This window comes from Phoenix dactylifera, chromosome 10, assembly GCF_009389715.1.
Source record: "Phoenix dactylifera cultivar Barhee BC4 chromosome 10, palm_55x_up_171113_PBpolish2nd_filt_p, whole genome shotgun sequence".
In the NCBI taxonomy this organism is placed as follows: Eukaryota; Viridiplantae; Streptophyta; class Magnoliopsida; order Arecales; family Arecaceae; genus Phoenix; species Phoenix dactylifera.
The window spans coordinates 8,690,222-8,713,419 of NC_052401.1; the positions used below are offsets into that span (position 1 = coordinate 8,690,222).

General features: G+C 50.6%; 1 protein-coding gene across 1 annotated transcript; it reads right to left on the minus strand.

Annotated features, from left to right (window-relative positions):
• Positions 1-363: 363 nt before the first annotated feature.
• Positions 364-21,513, minus strand: LOC103715849 (chlorophyll a-b binding protein 7, chloroplastic). The gene is given in 7 exon segments (XM_026807996.2): positions 364-578; positions 715-990; positions 19,798-19,904; positions 19,907-20,032; positions 20,702-20,739; positions 20,872-21,054; positions 21,413-21,513. Coding segments are annotated over 6 exon segments (717 nt in total). The 5' UTR covers positions 21,024-21,054; positions 21,413-21,513; the 3' UTR covers positions 364-560.
• Positions 21,514-23,198: the final 1,685 nt, after the last annotated feature.

Genomic DNA, 23,198 nt, shown 5'->3' on the forward strand with positions numbered 1-23,198 from the left:
GTTAGTGTTTAAACAGTAATTTTATTTTTTTTTTTGTGTCTGTTTCCAGAAAATGATACAGAGTTTCTTCAAATTACTTATGAGATTGTTCAGCTTATTGAATAATTTAACCGGTCTAATTACAGACCACTACTTTTTGTAAAAACTTTTTATTATTTTTTTTTTACAAATTTTTTATAAATAGTTAATGTAAACTTCATTTTTCTAATAAAGGCTGGATGGCTTTGTCTCCCTCTCCATCAAAAAAAAAATATTTGACGGTTTGTGTTAACTTGCTTTGTTAACAAATAAGGTAGCGACTATTCAACTTGATCTTTTCCGTCTATCTTGCTGTTAAAGTCCTCATATTTGTTCTAATCCACATGCAAGCTTTCTAAAGCTATTTGTACTCGATTAAGTTGTTATATTAAACACTCGAGTATAAAGCAAGTATCATTTTTAATGATACAAACATCCATGTCAGTTACTCTCCTCTCTTCAGCTTAGCTTCTATTCCTGCAAAAGAGTTACATCATTATCTTTCCGATGTCGACTGCAACCAATGCTCCTCTGATCCTTCTTCACTTTGGGGTGAAAGCCTGAAATGAAATGGAGATATACTCAGACATTGCATTCTAGAGATTATGTATCCATGTAGTCATTCCATGCTGCTTAACTCTAGAAGTTTACTTGCACAGGAAATTAATGGAAGCTTATCTTGGCAAGGGCACTTACAAAAATAGTCGCATGGCCAGGGTCTGCGAGGTGAGCAAAGAGGTTATCGATTGGACCAGTGCCGGTGTAGATGGCTTGGAACCAGGCACCCATCACTGCCAACATCGCCAGCCTTCCATTCTTGATCTCCTTCGTCCTCAGCTCCTTGACCTTCTCAGGAGAACCACTTCCCCATCCCAGTGGGTCAAACCAGAACCCTCCCGGGTATCCTACATCAGTCCCCGTGAGCTTGTTGTTGGGGAAGACAGGATCAGTGTTCACACACCCAGGCTTGATGTGTTGGAATATTTCAAAATTCCGAGTCTGCCCTTCTTTGTCTTTTGTCTTTTTGTCTAGTGTACTTTCTTTAGTCCCACATTGGAAAGGAACAAAACTCAAAAGATCTTTATATAGTATTCAACCTTTTAACTTGGTGAAGCAAAGAAAGAAAGTAGCCCACGCGCGCATGAGCCCAATGGAGGTCCAAGCCAAAATTGGCGATTATCACGCGCAGGGGGACCCCCCCCCGCGGGTGTGGGCTTGAGCCAGGTTTCTTTTTGCCGTTTTATTTTTTGAATTATTTTGTTTGATAACGTCGCGTCTATCAGATCCGAGGATTAAGATAAGAAAACTTATCTTCCTCTCTCTCTGTTTTTTTCTGCGTTCCCGAGAGTCTTCTGTTTTCTGTGTTCCCGAAGAGGACTTCTCTGTTCTATCTTCCTGAGCGGTTCTGGGCTGTTCGATAGTATCACTGCATCTGCGGGTGTACGCTTGGAGTGATCCAGTTGTTGTATCCTGGAGGATAGGCCGCCATTACCTGCTACACCGAGATCCATTCTCCGAGGGGCGCGATCTATTCTTAAGGACAGTGAAATCACGCCTCAACTGATAAGTTCTTCCTTCTCTCCATCTATAATTTTACAACAATCTTAAGAATAGATAGATCGACATGGATTCTGCTATGATTACTGCTAGATCAATTCCTGATACTTCTAAAATTGAAAGTTTCAATGGTATGTATTTTAAGAGATGGCAAGAACGTGTTTATTCTGCATTGGATATGCTTAATTTTGCTCGGTATTTAAATCAGTCAAAACCGATAGAAGGGTCTGATGATTTTGACACTAAATTCAAAGAGTGGGAACATGGAAATAAAATCTGTAGACATACAATTCTGAGTACACTGTCAAATGAACTTTTTGATGTCTATTGTTCATACAAAGAAGCTGCAGAAATTTGGGAAAATCTGAATAAAAAATATGTGTTAGAAGATGCTGGAGTACAGAAATATGCTATAGGAAATTTTCTGCACTTTCAAATGTCTGAGGATAGGGATGTGTCATCACAAATCCATGATTTTCATAGGCTGGTTACTGATCTTAAAAATGAAGACATAATACTTCAAGAAGTTTTCCTAGCCGGCTGTCTGATTGAAAAATTACCTGAGTCTTGGAAAAATTATAAAAATAGCATGAAGCATAAAAGGAAACATATGAGTCTTGAAGATGTTATTGTTCATATTAGAATTGAAGAACAAAATCGAGTTAGAGACCGAGAACAATTGGCCAAGGAAATGACTTCCAAAGCTAATGTAATAGTCAGCAAACCAGGTGGGTCTCATTCAAAGTCCAAGAAGCCTTATCTCAAAAATGATAAGAAACCTAAGTTCCAAGGTCCTGGTTTTAAAAGAAAAGGAACTTGTTTTGTTTGTGGAAAACCTGGACATTATGCTAATCAATGCAGGTTTAGAAAAAGGAATGATATATCTGCTAAACCAAATGCTAATTTGGTGGAGACAGATATTATTGCAGCAGTTGTGTCTGAAACCAACATGGTTATGGCAGCAAAGGACTGGGTGGTAGACTCTGGGGCTACTAGACATATTTGTGGCAATAGGAGTGCGTTTACTTCCTACACTCCATTGAATGAAGGCGAAGAACAAGTGTTCATGGGTGATTCGAGACCCTCGCCAGTGGTTGGCAAAGGAAAAGTACTCCTCAAGCTAACATCAGGAAAAGTCCTTTCTCTGAATGATGTGTTGCATGTTCCTAATATCCGTTGGAACTTAGTATCTGTATCTTTATTAGGAAAAGCTGGAATTAAAGTGTATTTTGAGTCTGATAAAATTGTAATGACTAAGAACAATGTTTTCATTGGGAAGGGTTATTGTAACCAGGGTTTATTTGTCTTGAATGTAACCGAAACTATGAATGAAAATGTATCATCTTTTGCTTATTTGATTGATTCTGTTGATGTATGGCATGGTAGATTAGGACATGTTAATTTTTCTTATATCAAGAAAATGAAAGACCTAGGCTTGTTAAATAATATTACCTTTGGAAATGTGAATGATAAATGTGAAGTGTGTGTAGAATCTAAATCTACTAAAAAGAGTCATAAGTCAATAGAAAGAGAAACTGAATTACTTGGATTAATACATTCTGATTTAGGAGATTTGAAAAACACTTCAACTAGAGGAGGAAAAAGATTTTACATAACTTTTATTGATGATTATTCTAAATACACTAAGGTATATCTACTTAGGACTAAAGATGAAACTTTTGAAAAATTTCAGCAATATGTTACTGAAGTAGAAAATAAATTTAATAAGAAAATTAAAAGAATAAGGACTGATAGAGGAGGAGAATATGAGTATAATCTCTTCAATAAATTTTGTGAAGATAAAGGTATAATCCATGAGATTACCCCACCATATTCTCCTGAATCTAATGGAGTTGCTGAACGTAAAAATAGAACTCTAAAAGAAATGATGAATGCTATGTTAATAAGCTCAGGAGTACCTCTTTATTTGTGGGGGGAAGCTATTCTCTCTGCTTGTCACATTCAAAATAGAATACCTTATAAGAAAATTGGTAAGACACCCTATGAGTTATGGGAAGGTCATGTACCTAACCTTACATATCTTAAAGTGTGGGGGTGTTTGGCCAAAGTTCTATTACCTGAACCAAAGAAAAGAAAGTTGGGACCTAAAACCTTTGATTGCTTATTTATTGGTTATGCATTAAATAGTGCTGCTTATAGATTCTTGGTATTAAAATGTGAATCTAATATTATGGAACCCAACACTATAGTAGAATCTAAAAATGCTGATTTTTTTGAACATATCTTTCCTATGAAACTAGGTAAAGAAAAAATTGACTCTCAGTCTCATAATAAACAAGAAAAGGAGGCACATGAAAATTATGAAATTGATTTAAGAAGAAGTAAAAGAACTAGAAAAGAGAAAAATTTTGGAAATGATTTTTACACCTTTCTTGTTGATAATGAACCTCAAACTTATAAAGAAGCAATAACTTCAGCTGATGCACCTTTTTGGAAGGAGGCTATTAATAATGAAATAGAGTCTATTATGTCTAATCATACATGGACCTTAGTTGATTTGCCTCCAGGTGCTAAATCAATTGGTTGTAAGTGGATTTTTAAAAGAAAGTTAAAACCAGATAATTCAATTGATAAGTTTAAAGCAAGATTAGTAGCAAAAGGATACTCACAAAGAAAAGATATTGATTATTTTGACACCTTTGCACCAGTTTCTAGAATTTCATCTATTAGAGTACTCATTGCATTAGCATCCATTCATAATTTAGTAATTCACCAAATGGATGTAAAAACTGCATTCTTGAATGGAGAATTAGATGAAGAAATTTACATGGAACAACCTGAAGGTTGTGTTGTTCCTGGTAATGAGCACAAAGTTTGTAAATTAGTAAAATCCTTATATGGATTAAAACAAGCACCTAAACAATGGCATGAAAAATTTGATAAAGTATTGGTATCTAATGGCTTTCTAATTAATGAGGCTGATAAGTGTGTTTATAGTAAGGTTGTTAATAATGTTGTTGTGATCATATGTTTGTATGTTGATGATATGCTTATAATGGGAACTGATTTGAATATAGTTATAGATACTAAGAAATTTTTAGCTTCAAATTTTGATATGAAAGATATGGGTGAAGCTGATGTAATTCTTGGGATTAAAATAACAAGAAGTTCTAATGGACTTATGCTATCACAAGAACACTATATTGAGAAAATTTTAAGAAAATTTGAGCATTATGATAGTAAACCCGTATCTACTCCATATGATGCTAGTATACATTTAAGGAAAAATAAAGATAATGGTATTTTACAAATAGAATATGCTCGCATCATTGGTAGTTTAATGTTTTTAGTTAACTGCACTCGTCCTGATATTGCTTATGCAGTAGGAAGATTAAGTAGGTATACTCATAATCCTAGTAAGGACCATTGGAGTGATGTTCATAGAGTACTAAGGTACTTGAAAGGAACCATTAATTATGGTTTGTTATATCGTGGATTTCCAGCTGTACTAGAAGGGTATAGTGATGCAAATTGGATCTCTGATTCAGATGAGATGAAATCCACGAGTGGATATATCTTTACTCTTGGTGGGGGTGCAGTAACTTGGAAATCATCCAAGCAAACATGCATCGCTCGGTCTACAATGGAGTCCGAGTTTATTGCCTTAGAAAAGGCAGGTTCTGAAGCTGAATGGCTTAGAAATCTTGTGGGAGATATTCCATTATGGAATAAACCAACACCTTCTGTGTCTATTCTTTGTGATAACCAAGCTGCTATATATCGAGCTAAGAATAAAGTTTATAATGGGAAGAATAGACACATAAGGTTGAGACATAATATTGTAAGGCAGCTGCTTGATGATGGGATTATATCTCTTGAGTTTGTAAAGTCAGAGTTGAATTTGGCCGATCCTTTGACAAAACCACTAGGTAGAAAACTAGTGAGTGAAACATCGAGGGGGATGGGACTAATGCCTATATCAAAGTCAATAACGACAGAAACCCAACATGTGTGATTGGAGATCCCATGAAGCATGTTCATATGGGTAATAACAAGTCGCTAGTTGACTGTGAGTACACTATCGTATTTAATTTTGGAAAATCCATCCCTATGGTGTAGATAGTGCAAACTGCAGTAGATAAGGATGAGGTAAAGCTCTTAATGGATACCATAGTCCTTTAGGATGGTGTGTATACCTGCAGTACACACTTGATGGATCCACCTATATGGGTGTGGGAGTGGGGCCGCTTCCTATGAGAATTAGGCAGTTCTCTAAAGCACTCATGAATATCCAGGTAAGGTGCATGGCCTATTTGCACCAACCCGTTTAGAACAAGCCCAGAACTTGAGAGGTCAATGTGGGCTATGAGTCACTGTTTTACGTAAAGGACTTTTGGTTCATAGAAATTTTATGTTTCACCAAAAGTTCTGTAAGTCATACTTACTAGTCCTAAAAAATGGTTCATAGTCTCAAAGACACCAATTTGATGCATTGAACTCTCGCGCTCGTTAACTTATTATTGAATTTTAAAATATGTGGGAGATTGTTGGTGTTATGGGGGAATTGAGCCGCCATGCCCCACGTGATCGGCACGCGTATCCAGGAAAGCTACGGCTGCCCTATGATCCAGCATTCCGACCCCGAGTCGGACCTCCTCGGCTCCGCAGCCCGACCCCGGGTCGGCTGCCCTATGATCCAGCACTCCGACCCCGAGTCGGACCTCCTCGGCTCCGCAGCCCGACCCCGGGTCGGCTGCCCTATGATCCAGCACTCCGACCCCGAGTCGGACCTCCTCGGCTTCGCAGCCCGACCCCGGGTCGGCTGCCCTATGATCCAGCATTCCGACCCCGAGTCGGAGATCTTTTGATAACGACAGGCTATTCTCCAGAGGCACGCCGCGGCCTCCTGCTCCACTACTCCCTGCAACGGCTGTACCCGATGCTGCCCACGATCTCCTGTATCAACCGTACAAAGCGGAGCTCCACTACGCCCTGCCATGACCGTACCCGGCGCTGCTCCACGACGCCCCGTAACGGCCATGTCAGTGGCCATTCTATCGTGCCCCACGACGACAAACCCCCCTGAGAGACCTCCCAGCCAGGTATATATGCGGCTGGGGGGAGAAGGGGGGGGGTAAGCAATACCTCCCAGAGCACTCTCTCCCACTTGTGATTATCATCTCTCCTCCTCCAATCTCCTCTGACTTGACCGTCGGAGGGCCATCACCACCCTGGTGGTGGTGCAAGGCTTGTTTGCAGGTTCCTTGGCGGAAGGTGGAGCGCAACCAGCACCAACCAAGACAACTCAGGCGGAACCCCGTTCACACCGTCGTGTCAATCGTTCTCGGTTTGGACCACCAGCAACAGTTGGCGCTAGAGGAAGGGCCGAATCTCAGAACGATCGTAATGGCACGGCGAGGTGGTCGCGGAGCTTCCAATGCTTCCGGTCGCGGAGCCTCTCGCGCCTCTGGCCGGGAGGCTGCTGCGTCCCCAACACACTCTCAGCAGCATTCCACCGCTTCTCCTCCCATTCAGACGGTCGAACCTGCTCAGTTCGACCAGCTAGCCCAGCAGGTTCGCACCCTCGCGGAGGCAGTGCAGAATCTGCAGGGTGTGATCTCTCGGGTGCCGCAGCGGGCTCAGGAGCCGCTGCTCCCCGAGCACTCGCCTCTTCCTCACAACCCGCGCTCCTCCCTCTCCCATGGAGAGGAGCGCCGGCGCGGGGAGGATTCTCGAGTGCGGTCCATTCTGCCAGGACCTTCTCATCGGAGCTGCGCGGGGTACGAGAGGCGGACCCGGGCGCGTTCTCAGACACCCCAGTCCTCGAGGGGCCCGCACTCCAGTCGGTCCCCCTCGCGCCGCTCCTTGTCTCCCACCCACCGGTCGCGCTCCCTGGACCGGCGGGTGGACGATCTCCACAGACAGCTCCAGGTCCTGAAGGGCCACTCCAAAGATCCCTTCGCCGACTTGGAAATCTCCTCCCAGCCGGCGCTTGCCTCAAGAATCCTGCGGACCCTAAACCCGCCGGGATTCAAAATGCCGGCGATCGAACCCTACGACGGGGCGGCGGACCCACGGGACCACGTGGAGAGTTTCAGGACTCTTATGCTCCTCCATGGAGCATCGGATCCTCTCCTCTGCAAGGCCTTCCCGGCGACCCTCCGCGGCCCGGCAAGGGCGTGGTTCGCCGGCCTGGAGGCTAATTCCATCCAGTCCTTCCACCAGTTCACCCGTCTCTTCATCAGCCATTTCGCCGTCAGTAGCCGGCGAAGACTGGTCTCCAACTCCCTCTTCGATGTCCGGCAGAATGAGGGAGAGAGCCTGCGGGATTATCTCACCCGCTTCAACAAGGCAACACTGGAGGTCCGGAATTTGAGCCAGGAGGTGGCTCTCTCAGCCCTGAAGCGAGGCTTCCGGAAGGGCAGACTCACCTTCTCCCTGGACAAACGCCTGCCGCGGAGCTTCCCGGAGCTGTTGTCTCGGGCAAACCAGTATGCAGACGCCGAGGAGGCAGCCTCCCACCGGAACAAGGAGGCCGCCGAGGCTCCTCTAAAGCCCGGGAAGAAAAGGCGAAAAGAGGCACCCCAGAGGAGGAGCCCGACGCCTCAACGCCGGCGCAGAAGCCCGTCACCAGCAAGGAACCACGGCGCCACACGCCCTCGTTCTCCGCACCAACGCTTCAACCGGTACACCCCACTCCTGGCCCCCCGGGCCCAGATCCTCATGGAGGTCAAGGGGCGGGAGGACCTCCCGGTCCCGAGGCAGATGAAGAAGATCCCTGGGAGGAAGCCTTCTCGGGCGTACTGTGAGTACCACCGAGACCACGGCCACGATACCGAAGACTGCTTCCAGCTTCGGGACGAGATCGAGGCTCTCATTCGCCGAGGGCGTCTCGGTCGATATGTAAACGACCGACGTCCCCCCGCAGACCCGCGTCCAGCCGACCCGGCCCCTCAGGAGCCTCGGGAGCAGAATCGACCCGTTGCGGGAGTGATCCACACCATCACTGGGGGCTGCTCTCGGCCCGTGAGGAACGCAGGGGGCTCGGCGGAAGTATCAGGAGTGGCCGTCGCGAAGAGGCAGCGGGTCGGAAATGTAATCACTTTTTGTGATGAAGATGTAAAGGGGGTTCAGACTCCCCACGATGACGCCATGGTGATCTCTCTCACTATGGCGGACTACGATGTAAGGCGTGTTCTTGTGGATAGTGGAAGCTCAGCTGATATTTTGTATTACGAGGCCTTCCAAAAGATGGGCTTTTCCCGACAATTGTTGCACAAAACATCCACCCCCCTCATAGGATTCACTGGAGACGCTATCTCGGCCGAAGGTGTCATCGAGCTGCCTGTGACTGCGGGCATTGCACCCGCAGAAGCCACGGTGCGGCTCGGGTTCTTGGTCGTCCGTGTCCCCTCGGCCTACAACGCTATCCTCGGACGACCCGGACTGAACGCCCTTCGCGCGGTGGTTTCTACCTACCATTTGCTCATGCGGTTCCCCACAGCGGCCGGGATTGGAGAGGTCCGAGGTGACCAGCCGACCGCACGGCAGTGTTTCCTAGCAACTCTCAAAGGGAAGAAGCCCATGGAGGCCCTAAGCGTCGAGTCACTTGACGCCAGAGACGAAGTGGCCTTGCGGCACGGGGAGCCGGCCGAGGGCGTAATCGAAGTTCCCCTCGAAGAAGGCCGCCCGGACCGCACGGTCCGGGTCGGTGCCAACCTCGACTTGGAAGCTCGGCTCCGGTTAGTGGAATTCCTCCGAGCCAATGCAGATGTGTTTGCCTGGTCGGCGGCCGATGTACCTGGGATCGACCCGGAGGTCGTTTCTCACGCCCTCAACGTCGACCCGACCCACCCGACCAGTAAAGCAAAAGAAGAGACACTGTGCCCCGGATCGGATCCGGGTGGTCGACCAGGAGGTAGACAAACTCTTGGAGGCAGGTTTCATAAGAGAGGTGAGCTACCCCGAGTGGCTGGCAAACGTCGTACTTGTCCGGAAGGCGAGCGGAAAGTGGAGGATGTGCGTCGACTACACCGACCTGAACAAGGCGTGCCCCAAGGATAGCTTTCCGCTTCCACGGATAGACCAACTGGTCGACGCGACTTCCGGATATCAGCTACTGTCTTTTATGGACGCCTTCTCCGGCTACAACCAAATAATGATGGCTCCACAGGACGAGGAGAAAACTGCCTTCATAACAGACCGGGGGCTGTACTGTTACAAGGTAATGCCCTTCGGTCTGAAGAACGCTGGCGCCACTTACCAGCGCCTCGTCAATAAAATCTTCAAGGAGCAGATCGGCCGGAATATGGAGGTGTACGTGGACGATATGCTGGTAAAAATCCGCCATGCAGACCAGCACATTGCAGATCTGGAGGAGACTTTCACCACCTTGCGAAAGTTTCGCATGAAGCTAAACCCAGCGAAGTGCGCTTTTGGTGCTTCGGCCGGGAGGTTCCTCGGTTTCATTGTCAACCAGCGCGGGATCGAGGCCAACCCGGACAAGATCAAAGCCATCCAAGATATGTCCCCTCCGACCAAAGTGAAGGAGGTTCAGGAGCTCGCTGGAAGGGTCGCCGCGCTCGGACGATTTGTGGCAAAGTCGGCCGAACGCTGCCAACCATTCTTCAAGGTGTTGAAGCGCCCAAAAGACTTCCTCTGGACGGCCGAATGTCATGCGGCGTTCGACCAGCTCAAGGAGTACATGGCGTCTCCTCCCCTGCTGTCCAAGCCGCAAGAGGGGGAGATGCTCTACCTTTACCTGGCGGTCTCCCCAACCGCAGTCAGCGCAGTACTGGTTCGGGAAGAGGCAAGACTTCAGAAGCCTGTATACTACATCAGCCGAGTCCTCCGGGATGCCGAGACGCGGTACACGAAGGCTGAGAAGATCGCCTTCGCGCTGCTGACTGCGACCAGGAGGCTTCGCCCCTATTTCCAGGCTCATTCTGTCACCCTTTTGACCGATCAACCACTGCGGCAGATTCTCAGCAATCCAGAGAATGCGGGACGGCTGGTGAAGTGGGCAGTAGAACTTGGTGAGTTCGACATCCGCTACCAGCCCCGACCAGCCATCAAGGCCCAGGTGCTCGCGGACTTTCTCGCTGAGTGCACTGTGCAGGAGGCGGAACCTAAGCCGCCGGAGACACCCAGCCTCGATCTCCCGATCTGGACGCTCCACATTGACGGGTCGTCGAACCCTGAAGGTGGAGGGGCTGGGCTGGTCCTCACCAATCCCGATGGAGTGATAGCCGAGTATGCCTTGAGGTTCGGATTTCCAGTGACCAACAATGAGGCGGAGTACGAGGCCCTAGTGGCGGGACTCAAACTCGCCAAGGAGCTCGGCATCCGGCGTCTGAAAGTCTTCACCGACTCCCAGCTGGTGGTCGGGCAGGTTCGAGGGGAGTTCGAGGCGCGGAGCCCGACCATGCAGAGCTACGTCCGGAAGGTGCAAACACTCATTCCCGACCTCGGCAGTGTTGACATTCAGCAGGTCCCGAGGAGCGAAAATGCCAGGGCCGACAGGTTGTCCCGCCTAGTGGACTCAGACGCGCACAACTTGTCGAGGGCAATCTACCTGGAGACCCTGGATGCCCCGAGCATTGACGGGGCTGGAGCGGTGATGGCAATTGATCCGGAGCCGTCTTGGATGGACCCGCTCGTCGCCTACCTCGCCGAAGGAATCCTCCCTGAAGACGAAGATCAGGCCCGGCGGCTTGTAAAGAAGTCCGCCCACTACGTACTTTATGAAGGGAGGCTGTATCGGACCTCGTTTACCGCCCCCCTCTTAAGGTGCCTCCGCCCCGCGGAAGCGGCCTACGCCCTCGGCGAAGTCCACGAAGGCATCTGCGGATCGCACTTGGGGGCTAGGTCCTTGGTGCATAAGATCATGAGGCAAGGCTACTATTGGCCGACCTTGTTGGAGGACTCGAAGGACCACGTGCGGAAATGCGACGCCTGCCAGCGCCACGCCAACGTCCAGAGAGTCCCCTCTGTCCCCTTGGCGCCAATCACCGCGCCCTGGCCCTTCGCACAGTGGGGAATGGATATCCTCGGACCATTCCCCGTCGCTTCGGCCCAGCGGAAATTTTTGATTGTCGCCATCGACTACTTCACCAAGTGGGTGGAGGCAGAGCCACTGGCCACCATCACGGAGGCACAAGTCCGGAAGTTCGTGAAGAAGAACATCATTGTCCGATTTGGAGTACCTCGGGTCCTCATCTCGGATAACGGTCGACAGTTTGATAACAAGCACTTCCGGGACTTCTGCGAGGAATTCGGGATCGAGCATCGGTTCACATCCGTGTCGCATCCCCAAACCAACGGCGAGGCCGAGGTCACAAATCGGACAATCCTCCAAGGTATCAAAGCGCGGATCGGCCGGACGGGGCAAGCTTGGGTCGAGGAACTCGAGAATGTCCTTTGGGCGTATCGGACCACACAACGGACTCCTACTGGAGAGACGCCTTTCAGCCTAACCTATGGCACGGAAGCCGTTGCCCCCGTGGAGCTCGGACTCCCCTCGCCTCGGGTGGCCGCGCACCGACCCGAGGCCAATTCAGAGCAACTCCGAGGGAACTTGGATCTCTTGGAAGAGGCAAGGGAAATGGCTCAGGTACGGATGGCAATGTATCAGCAGAGGGTGGCCCGATATTAACAACTCCAAAGTCCGACCGAAGCTTTTCAGAATTGGAGATCTGGTGCTGAGGCGAGCTAAGGCATCTCAACCTACGGAAGGTGGGAAGCTAGCGCCAAATTGGAAAGGCCCGTATAAAGTTCGTTGGGTAAACCGACCTGGCTCCTACCAGTTGGAAGCCCTAGATGGCCGAGAAATTCCAAGGGGCTGGAATTCCGCTAACCTGCGGATGTATTACCAGTAGAACAACAAGGCCAGAAAGACAATTTAAAAAGGTGCAATACTTTTCATTTCAATAATTTCTGGTTACAGTGGCGTGCTCGTGTGATTACAAGGAATTTCCAGAGGGGAATTAGGGAGTAAAGAAAGTAAAGAAGAGGTGGGGACCCAAACCCTCAACCCAGGGCGGCTGCAGTCCCACCAGAAGTGGGTGCTTCTAACCGGAGGCGCCATCCAGCACCTCACCAAAAAGAGGAGGAGCCGCCGCAGAAGAAGCTCCCGCTGCCCCCAGGGGAACGCCGCCTCCAAAGGATATTCCCATCTTCCCCAGTGGTAGGGAAGAGAAGGGATTCGAGGGGGAAGAGTATATGGAGGCGCGGTCCCGGATTGAGCGTCCGGCGCAGAGCTCAACCGGGAGGCTGAACTTCAAGGAGGGGAGATGTGATCCCGGATGAAACGCCTAGAACGGAGTTCCGCCGGGGAGACCCTCCTTGTTGATCCCAGATGAAACGGCTAGTTGGCTGAAGTTGTAAGGGGAGCGCCTCCCCTTTCCTTCGACAGGAATCTCTCAGTCATATGCCAAGGAGGAGGTCCGCGATCCATGGCAACCTGCAGCTCCGGCTTGGCAAATTCCATCGTACCTGCACCTGTATTTATAGCCAAGCTGCGGCCCCCTGGTAGTTCCGATACGGGTGGCTCCAATAAATGCAGGCGCACTGAATCCGGAGCCGTTCCGGCTCCCGAGGCGTATCTCCCCGCGATTTCCTAAGCGTCATTCTCCTTAAATCGCATTCTTTGTGCAGGACGATCCGGGTGACGTATACCCCTAGGTCCACGTGTCTCCGCTCGCGCCCAGGCCGCATCCTCCTCGAAGAACCCGCGTATCGCGGCCGCTCAACTAACACTCCTCACCAGCAGCAACTGGCGATCCGATTTCCCAGGTAACGCATTAATTAGCGTTTAATACCCTTCTCGTGTTCCCCCCAGGCAACGCTTGGAGGAGAGGAGAAACACGGTCGCGGCTGGGCACAGAGAAACCCCGATGGGCGGCGAGCGACAAGTGGCCGACCAACGAGTGGAATGTCCCGAGGCTCGGCCCTCGGATGCCTGGCTAACCCGATGATCATCCCGGGAGCAAACTAGCCGGAAGCCCCGACCGGTCGCCTCGGCTTGCGCCAGCCTTGGCCGACCAACGAGCGGAATTTCCCTGAGGCTTGACAACCCTCAGATGCCTGGCTAACCCGATGATCATCCCGGGAGCAGACTAGCCGGAAGCCCCGACCGGTCGCCTCGGCTTGCGCCAGCCTTGGCCGACCAACGAGCGGAATTTCCCTGAGGCTTGACAACCCTCAGATGCCTGGCTAACCCGATGATCATCCCGGGAGCAGACTAGCCGGAAGCCCCGACCGGTCGCCTCGGCTTGCGCTAGCCTTGGCCGACCAACGAGCGGAATTTCCCTGAGGCTTGACAACCCTCAGATGCCTGGCTAACCGATGATCATCCCGGGAGCAGACTAGCCGGAAGCCCCGACCGGTCGCCTCGGCTTGCGCCAGCCTTGGCCGACCAACGAGCGGAATTTCCCTGAGGCTTGACAACCCTCAGATGCCTGGCTAACCGATGATCATCCCGGGAGCAGACTAGCCGGAAGCCCCGACCGGTCGCTCGGCTTGCGCCAGCCTAGGCCGACCAACGAGTGGAATCTCCCGAGTCGGCCCTCGGATGCCTGGCTAACCCGATGGTCATCCCGAGAGCAGACTAGCCGGAAGCCCCGACCGGTCGCCTCGGCTTGCGCCAGCCTTGGCCGACCAACGAGCGGAATTTCCCTGAGGCTTGACAACCCTCAGATGCCTGGCTAACCCGATGATCATCCCGGGAGCAGACTAGCCGGAAGCCCCCGACCGGTCGCTTCGGCTTGCGCCAGCCTTGGCCGACCAGCGAGCGGAAGAATTTCCTGAGGCCTAACCCTCGGATGCCTGGCTTAGCGCCGGAAGAATTTCCCTGAGGCCTAACCCTCGATGCTGGCTTAGCGCCGGAAGAAGTTTCCTGAGGCCTAACCCTCGGATGCCTGGCTCAGCCGCCGGGAAGAGTTTCCTGAGGCCTAACCTTCGGATGCCTGGCTTAGCGCCGGAAGAATTTCCTGAGGCCTAACCCTCGGATGCCTGGCTTAGCGCCGGAAGAATTTCCTGAGGCCTAACCCTCGGATGCTGGCTTAGCGCCGGAAGAGTTTCCTGAGGTTTAACCCTCGCGATGCCTGGCCTAGCGCCGGAAGAGTTTCCTGAGGCCTAACCCTCGGATTGCCTGGCTCAGCGCCGGAAGAGTTTTCCTGAGGCCTAACCCTCGGATGCCTGGCTTAGCGCCGGAAGAATTTCCTGAGGCCTACCCTCGGATGCCTGGCTTAGGCGCCGGAAGAGTTTCCTGAGGCCTAACCCTCGGGATGCCTGGCCTAGCGCCCGGAAGAGTTTCCCTGAGGCCTAACCCTCGGATGCCTGGCTCAGCGCCGGAAGAGTTTCCTGAGGCCTAACCCTCGGATGCCTGGCTTAGCGCCGGAAGAATTTCCTGAGGCCTAACCCTCGGATGCCTGGCTTAGCGCCGGAAGAAATTTCCTGAGGCCTAACCCTCGGATGCCTGGCTTAGCGCCGGAAGAGTTTCCTGAGGTTTAACCCTCGGATGCCTGGCCTAGGCGCCGGAAGAACTTCGGGAATCAAAGTCAGCAAGAAGCAACCAAGAGCTAAAAAAAAAAAAAAAAAAAAAAAGAGGACGAGGGCGAGATGAAGAAATATTCAACGTGCATTAATTTTCAAGGGCCGAGGCCCATACAATTGGGCAAAGCGCCGACATACAAAAATAAAAAAGACAATGAAAGGTACAAGAGGTCAGCTTGGAGGAACTCCCGGGTCGGGAACGCCGGGGCTCGTCCGCGGGAGGTAGGGAAGCAGCAGGAGAACCAGCAGGCGATGGCGCCGGAGAGGAGTCCAGGAGGGAGATCTCGCTCAGGTCAACTTCGGGATACTTAGCCGACACCCTTTGCCAGGCCCTCCTCGAAGCCCAAGGTGAAGGCTTCGGCCCCCGCGTCCGACGCGTCATGGACAAACTCGTCAGTACTAGCGATAGGTCCGCACTGCCTCCGACATATCATGGGCGAACTCGGCGGACTGGCGATAAGCCTCTACCGCCTGACTCGCCGATTTCCGCCCTCTTCTCGGCCAGCTCCGCCTCAGCTCGCTCCATAATCTGAGCCTTGGCCTCCAAGACCTTCGCCACAATCCGGCCTTCGGCCTCAGAGGAGACCCCTCAGCAGATCAGCCTGAGCCTCTTTATGCTCGCCTCGGGTAGCAACCCGAGCGGCCTCGGCTTTCCTTCAGGCGCGAACGGAGCTCTTGGACGTCCGTGCATGACTTCTCCAGGGCCGACTCCAGTTCGCCTAGTTGGCTTCAAAAGAGCGGATTCGGTCGCAGGCGTTGTCGGCAGACCGCTGGGCCTTCTCCCCACCGCTCTCGATAGTCCGCGATCTTCCGGGACTGCTTTTCAGCCCGTTCCTCCGCCTTCTTGACCCTGCTTTCGAGGCCGAGGCGGCTTTGAGTTGCTCCCGAGCCTCTGACAGTTGCTCCTCCAGGGCGGCGAAGCCGAGTGCCCGCTCTTCGGCTCCCGGAGCCTCGCCTCGAGGTCCCCCGGTCGTCCTGCCTGCCGCAGCCCGGCCTCCCTCTTCCATTGCTTTCAGCCGGTCCTCGGCCTTCGCCCAAAAGCCCCGCCTGTTCCTTGTAGCACTTCCTCCAGACGGATCATGTACTGGGCGAGCTAAGAAATAGGAAAATAAGGGAGTCAGGCGGAGAACAACAGAGCCAATAATGGTGAATAGACGGCCAGAAGAACTCACCGACATGAGACAGAACGCAGCTGGCGAGCCCCAACGTCAGAGACATCCAACTCCCGGACCCGCCGACGGTCCTTCTCCAGCAACACTGTTTCGATGAGATTTCGGGCGCCATCGTAAGTGAAGGCAGACCCCCGATTTCTCCCCGGAGCCGAGATGGTGGTTCTGGCAGCCTTACCCTTATCCATCGCCTGGAGAGAAGAGTCCGGCTGATCGCGCTCGGGGGCGGGGGTGCCCCCAGGAATTGATAGGGTCCCGCTCGGGCCGGGGCCTCGCGCGTCCCTCCTCGAGTCAATCAGGATGTCCGACCGCAGTCCGCAAGGCCGGGTCGGGGGACCGATCACGTCCGACCCGTCCGTCTTGAGCAGTGCTCAGTGGCACTTCCGGAGTAGCCGGCAACCTACCACCGGAGGGCTGATACAGCGTCAGCTGCCGGTCGGTGCCCACGACATCTCCCCTGACCGGTGGGCCCGGACTCGTCGGTCGGCATCGGAGGTATCTCCTTACGGGACTTCTTCGCCGGTGGGGCCCCGCTCGGAAGAGCTCGTTTCCTCCTCCGGACTGCTTCCAGCAGGGACGCCCTACCAACAGCCTTCGACTTCACCGACCGCATGACGTCGTCGACCTCTGCAAGAAGGACGGGATGGTCAGGGACTGAGAAACCGAAAGGAAGAAGGAACGAAAGAGAAGAAAAGAGCTAAAGAAACGATGGCGGACTCACGGTCGGTGGGGACCGAGCTCAAACCGACGTTCACCAAGGTATCCTCAGAAATAGGCGGCCCACCGGGGGAAGCTGGCCCTCGGCGACCAACCCCTTCAAGGCGGCGACGCCCCTCGGATTCCTCCCTCGACAACTTCGACAGGCCAATTGGGGACTTCACCGGCGTCCCCCAGATTGCCCTGATTTCCCAGGAGGGGTCTGCATCAACGAAAAAGAAGCGCTCCTTCCAGTGGTGAATGGAGGTAGGGACCCTCCTTGACAAGGCCGCACCCTCGCCGCCGCTGCGAAGCACGCACCACCGCCTTTTGTCCTGGGGGTGGCCTGACTCCAGGCCCGTCAGAGCTCCCAGAAAAACGTTTCAAGGGGCCTGGAATCGCATGCAAGCGACAGAAGAGACCTGGCAAGACGCGTCAGCAGCACGCACCACGAGTTCCGGCACCAAGTTGCGTCGGCTGCCATTCCTAAAAACCCCGGAGCACCTGTAAGGCACTAGGTCTGAAGGGGGGCAAAGCGGAACTCCCGGCCTGGAGGATGCCCTCATTCGGATGGGGATCTCCCTCGAGGAGGATGTAGACAATCCTCTCCTCGAGGCCCTGGAGCGTTGACATTGCAGGCCCTCGGAAGGTACGAGTACCGAGCCACAAATCCCGCTCTAAGTTCCTCGGGCGACCAGTTTTATGACTTGATGCATATCTGACCTCCCACTCGCCCATCCCTAATGGCCAATCTACGGTCAGGACGGGGTTCAAGAAGGAGGGAAAGGCGCGGAACGACTGGCGGCTGCACTAGTACAAAAAGAAAAAGTATGAAGAGCTCAAAGTAGAAGAGTGGAAACTCACTTGAAGAGGAGGAAGAACGGCTCCGAGAGCGTCAACAGGAAAAGCAAGCGAACGTTTCGGCGGCACAATGGTAGCGCAAAGGAGAAACTCGAAAATGTCCGTAAAGAAGAAGACGGACGGGGGAGGCCCCCGATTAAATAGGCGAAAGGGCAAGTGACACCTCGATGACGCCAGAAGACGCCTGGCCGCCGAAGGGTCGCTCGCACCCCAAAGGCGAATCGACACCATTAAGGAAGGATGTCCGCCGGAAATCCTCAGGTTGCCAGGTCAGCATCGCCAACCGCCATACGCCATAAAGAAGGCGGGAAGCTTGAAGCGCTGCGCGCCTCTCCGAAGGATGGCGGCAATCTCGACAACATCACTCCCTTCACCTGTTCCCCTTCTGGTTCCAGGCTCGGAAGCGGGGGGCTACTGTTATGGGGAATTTGAGCCGCGCATGCCCCACGTGATCGGCACGCGTATCCAGGAAAGCTACGGCTGCCCTATGATCCAGCATTCCGACCCCGAGTCGGACCTCCTCGGCTCCGCAGCCCGAACCTGGTCGGCTGCCCTATGATCCAGCACCCGACCCCGAGTCGACCTCCTCGCTCCGCAGCCCGACCCCGGGTCGGCTGCCCTATGATCCCAGCACTCCGACCCGAGTCCGGACTCCGCGCTTCGCAGCCCCGACCCCGGGTCGGCTTGCCCTATGATCCAGCATTCCGACCCCGAGTCGGAGATCTTTTGATAACGACAGGCTATTCTCCAGAGGCACGCCGCGGCCTCCTGCTCCACTACTCCCTGCATAACGGCTGTACCCGATGCTGCCCACGATCTCCTGTATCAACCGTACAAAGCGGAGCTCCACTACCGCCCTGCCCATGACCGTACCGGCGCTGCTCCACGACGCCCCCGTACGGCCATGTCAGTGGCCATTCCTATCGTGCCCACGACGACAAACCCCCTGAGAGACCTCCCAGCCAGGTATATATGCGGCTGGGGGGAGAAGGGGGGGTAAGCATACCTCCCAGAGCACTCTCTCCCACTTGTGATTATCATCTCTCCTCCTCCAATCTCCTCTGACTTGACCGTCGGAGGGCCATCACCACCTGGTGGTGGTGCAAGGCTTGTTTTGCAGGTTCCTTGGCGGAAGGTGGAGCGCAACCAGCACCACCAAGACAACTCAGGCGGAACCCCCGTTCACACCGTCGTGTCAATCGTTTCTCGGTTTGGACCACAGCAACAGTTGGAATATTTCAAAATTCTGAGTCTGCCCTTCTTTGTCTTTTGTCTTTTTGTCTAGTGTACTTTCTTTAGTCCTACATTGGAAAGGAACAAAACTCAAAAGATCTTTATATAGTATTCAACCTTTTAACTTGGTGAAGCAAAGAAAGAAAGTAGCCCACGCGCGCATGAGCCCAATGGAGGTCCAAGCCAAAATTGGCGAATCCGATCCGGAAACGTTTAACCGGCGCGTTGCGATTATCACGCGCAGGGGACCCCCCCCCCCCCGGGTGTGGGCTTGAGCCAGGTTTCTTTTTGCCGTTTTATTTTTTGAATTATTTTGTTTGATAACGTCGCGTCTTTTGTTTTGTTTTATCTCTTGATAAAACGTCGCGTCTTTTAAAAACGCCCGTATCTTTTCAAAACGCCTCTTCCTTTCTTTTTAAACCCTATCAGATCCGAGGATTAAGATAAGAAAACTTATCTTCCTCTCTCTGTTTTTTTTCTGCGTTCCCGAGAGTCTTCTGTTTTCTGTGTTCCCGAAGAGGACTTCTCTGTTCTATCTTCCTGAGCGGTTCTGGGCTGTTCGATAGTATCACTGCATCTGCGGGTGTACGCTTGGAGTGATCCAGTTGTTGTATCCTGGATGATAGGCCGCATTACTGCTACACCGAGATCCATTCTCCGAGGGGCGCGATCTATTCTTAAGGACAGTGAAATCACGCCTCAACTGATAAGTTCTTCCTTCTCTCCATCTATAATTTTACAACATGATGATGTCGGCCCACCTCCTCCCCTCAGCCCAACCAATCAAGATGAGCTCGATCACAAAGAGGGTGGTGGTGTCTGTGAAGTATTCCAGTTCTCCAGCAGTATACCATGAGGAGTGTTGAGAATGCCAATCTTCGTAAGGAGTTCAGGGATGAAGATTCCTGCAGCGCCCAACATTGCCCATCGGCAGTGCACGAGTTCTGCTTGCTGGTTCCATCTCAAGCTCTCTGGATCAGATCCTGTGGAACACCCAACAACCGTCAAATGTGCATAAGGGAATGCTTCTTTTTCCGAAGCTCCAGTTGACAAAACGGTTTTCGAAACTCTTTTCCTGGTGAGAAGCATTGATTATCGATTTATATGTGCAAGCTAACACATTATTTTTGAGTTCATAAGGTATTTAAATATCGTATAGTGAATATTTAGAATGCATGATCCAGTCAATATCTCTATTTTTTGTTTCAAATTGAAACATACATATAATGTGAGGACCCGTGCGGACATGTGTTTAGCTCCTTCGAACTAGTCATTTTGGATGAAGTCCTGAATTGTTACAAATGGTCATAGTGGACCCAACTCATAACCTATATGGACTAGGGAATACTGCAGTATGAATCAATTAAGGTTGACCACAGGTCGATCGTGATGCTTGTGATTAGATTTGAATTTTTAACCTGATAAAGGACATCAGGGCTTAAATAGGGAGAGTATGTAAGGATCCATGCGGACGTGTGTTTAATTTCATGTCGGTTATTTCCTAGGTAGATCGCTAACCATTTTGGGTGAAGTCCAGGCTTGTTAGATATAAAAAGATCAAATTTCAAAATATATATTTGCATACATTGTTTACTTACCGGTTTTAATCTTATCCTGTATAATAGTATAGTCTCGATGGATATTAGACTTACCAAGGCCTAGGGGATCAAATCCAAAATCTCCTGGGAGGCTGCATCCATGGAAGTTTAAATCGAGTTAATGCAAATCCTGCTTTTTTTGCTTCTTGATTTTCTGAGAGTGAATTATGAAAGGGAAAGATGTTGGGAATGATCAAAGAAAGGAGAAAGGAAGGAGTCTTCGCCTGCCATCAAGCCATGGAGGAGGGGTGCTGCCTGGGAACCAGAGGGGCCTCTCAGATGTTGCTTCAGCAGACACTGAAAGTGCTCGGCGTGCAGTGGGTGCTGTCGACTTCTTCTGCCTTAATTTTGTTCCTCCAAGGAAGGATGCCTTCATCGCACCCAGTCCATTCCCAGTCTTCTGAGAACTGAATTGCATCCATTCAAATTTATACAATGATCAGATATTCAGACATTTCCTTTCCTCGCACATTCGCTTGAGATATATCACATTGGTCAACAAAGAACCACATAAAATTTTAAAAAAATCCATGCCAAACAACTCGCCTTCATTTTATGCATATCAACCAGAAGGAAAAAGAAAAATCAAAAGCAAAAATTTTCTGTAAGCAAAAACTAATGTCGTATCTGTAAATTATAACAATTTACATGGATTTGTAGAACAGGCACACACACACACAACACAAAAGAAAGCAAATCTAAAACTTTTACTCTTTAGGAGATATTTTAGTAGAAGGAACTATTATAGAAATAATTTAACATTACATTCTTGGTCATTAAGCGCTTTTGAAGAAGATAATCTTGCCTGGCAACAGCAGAAGTGGGGCACAGACTGAAGCCATGTTGCTTTCTTTCTGGTGGTAGCTAGTGGGGAGCAGGATAAGAGGCACCAGTTTAATGCATGGAGCGGGCTTATCTTGGAGAGATAGGAGGCCGGTCTTGTGAGGTTCTTGTGTCTTGACACGTGGGACAGAGAATCTGGGTCTTGGATCCTTCACAAAGTTAGCTGACATGGATGTATGAAAATCTTGTGGCTTGTGGCTGGCGCCAAGCAGACCTTGGGCTGTGATAAAATCTTGGAAGGATGTGGTTTGGCAGTTGACAGCTTGGGGTGGTGATCCAATTATTAGAATCAGATCAAAGGTTAGCCCTATTCTCTCTTTAATCCTTTGAGGTTCCAGAAAATCTGTTAAAACATGACAAGATCTGATCCAGTTTGGTTAAGAACTTCGATCATGACCGTCAAATTTGAGTCTTATTGCATCAAGCGCCGCCCAATTGGGTCCATAATATCATTGCATGCATGCTGGATTTGAGTTTGTGTTCCTCTTGGATCTGGATTCATGGGTCATGATGAGATTGAAACCTAGCCTACGCAGTTGCCAAGAAGGACCATGGCTAATAGCAAGACCATAACAAGATTATCAATAGCAACTACATCTTATCTCGTCGAAATGGAGATAGCTCTTGGGCTTAAACTTTAAGCAGCAAGGCTCCATTAAAATAACTCTATATTTACAGACAGTGTGAATATGGTCCATTAAAATAACACTATTTTACTTTAGGATGCTATTTTAAATAGGAAGGCTCCATGAAAATACAGATGGCAAGCTTAGATTCTTGTCAAAGATTTAGATTCTTGTTCATAATTTTTTATTATTTTATTTTAAAATATTCAAATTCAGCATGTTACAAGAATTTTTTTTTTTCTGCAATCGGAATAAGTTGGTATCGGAGCTTCAATATTCATCGATGGGGATATTATTTTGGGGGAATCTTGCTCAGCGGTCCATTTATTGACCGAAACTTTAACCTTAAATCCCTGTTGACCGGTTGTTTAACAACTGGTCCATATATATTTTAACATTGCTTTATGGGACAAAAATGCCCCACTGCCTCTCCCATTCCCAACCGAAGAAGGAGAAGAAAAGGCAGCCGCCGGCCACGCCCACCCCTCCCGCGCTTGCCGCCGGCCACAGCCCGCCCCCTCCCCGCACCCCGCTGCCCCCCTTCCGCGCCGCCGAAATACCTCCGCCCCCACGGTGGGGAGGTGCCAAAGAAGAGGAGCCCGCTGCACCCCCCCCCGGTGGCCCCATCATGCGGCCGCCACCGTCCGACCCCCTTCCGTAGCTGCCGGCCTCGCGAGAGGAGAAGGAAGAAGAAGAAGGAGAAGGGAAGAAGAGAAGAAAAAAAAAGAAAAAGAAAAGAAAAAAAGAAAATGAAAGAAAAAGAAGAAAATAAAATAAAATAAAAATAAAAATAAAGTTAACTGTGTTCCTAGACAAGTTACTGTGTTCACAGACAACTTAACTGTGTTCACAGACTGGAGTCGACCCCCTTAACAGCAACGAGTCGACCTGCTCACCTGGAGTCGACTCTCAGGCTTTCCTAGACAAGTTAACTGTGTTCACAAACAAGTTAACTGTGTTCCTAGACAAGTTAATTGTGTTCCTAGACAACTTAACTGTGTTCCCAGACAAGTTAACTGTGTTCCCAAACAACTTAACTGTATTCCTAGACAACTGTGTTCCTAGACAAAATTAACTGTGTT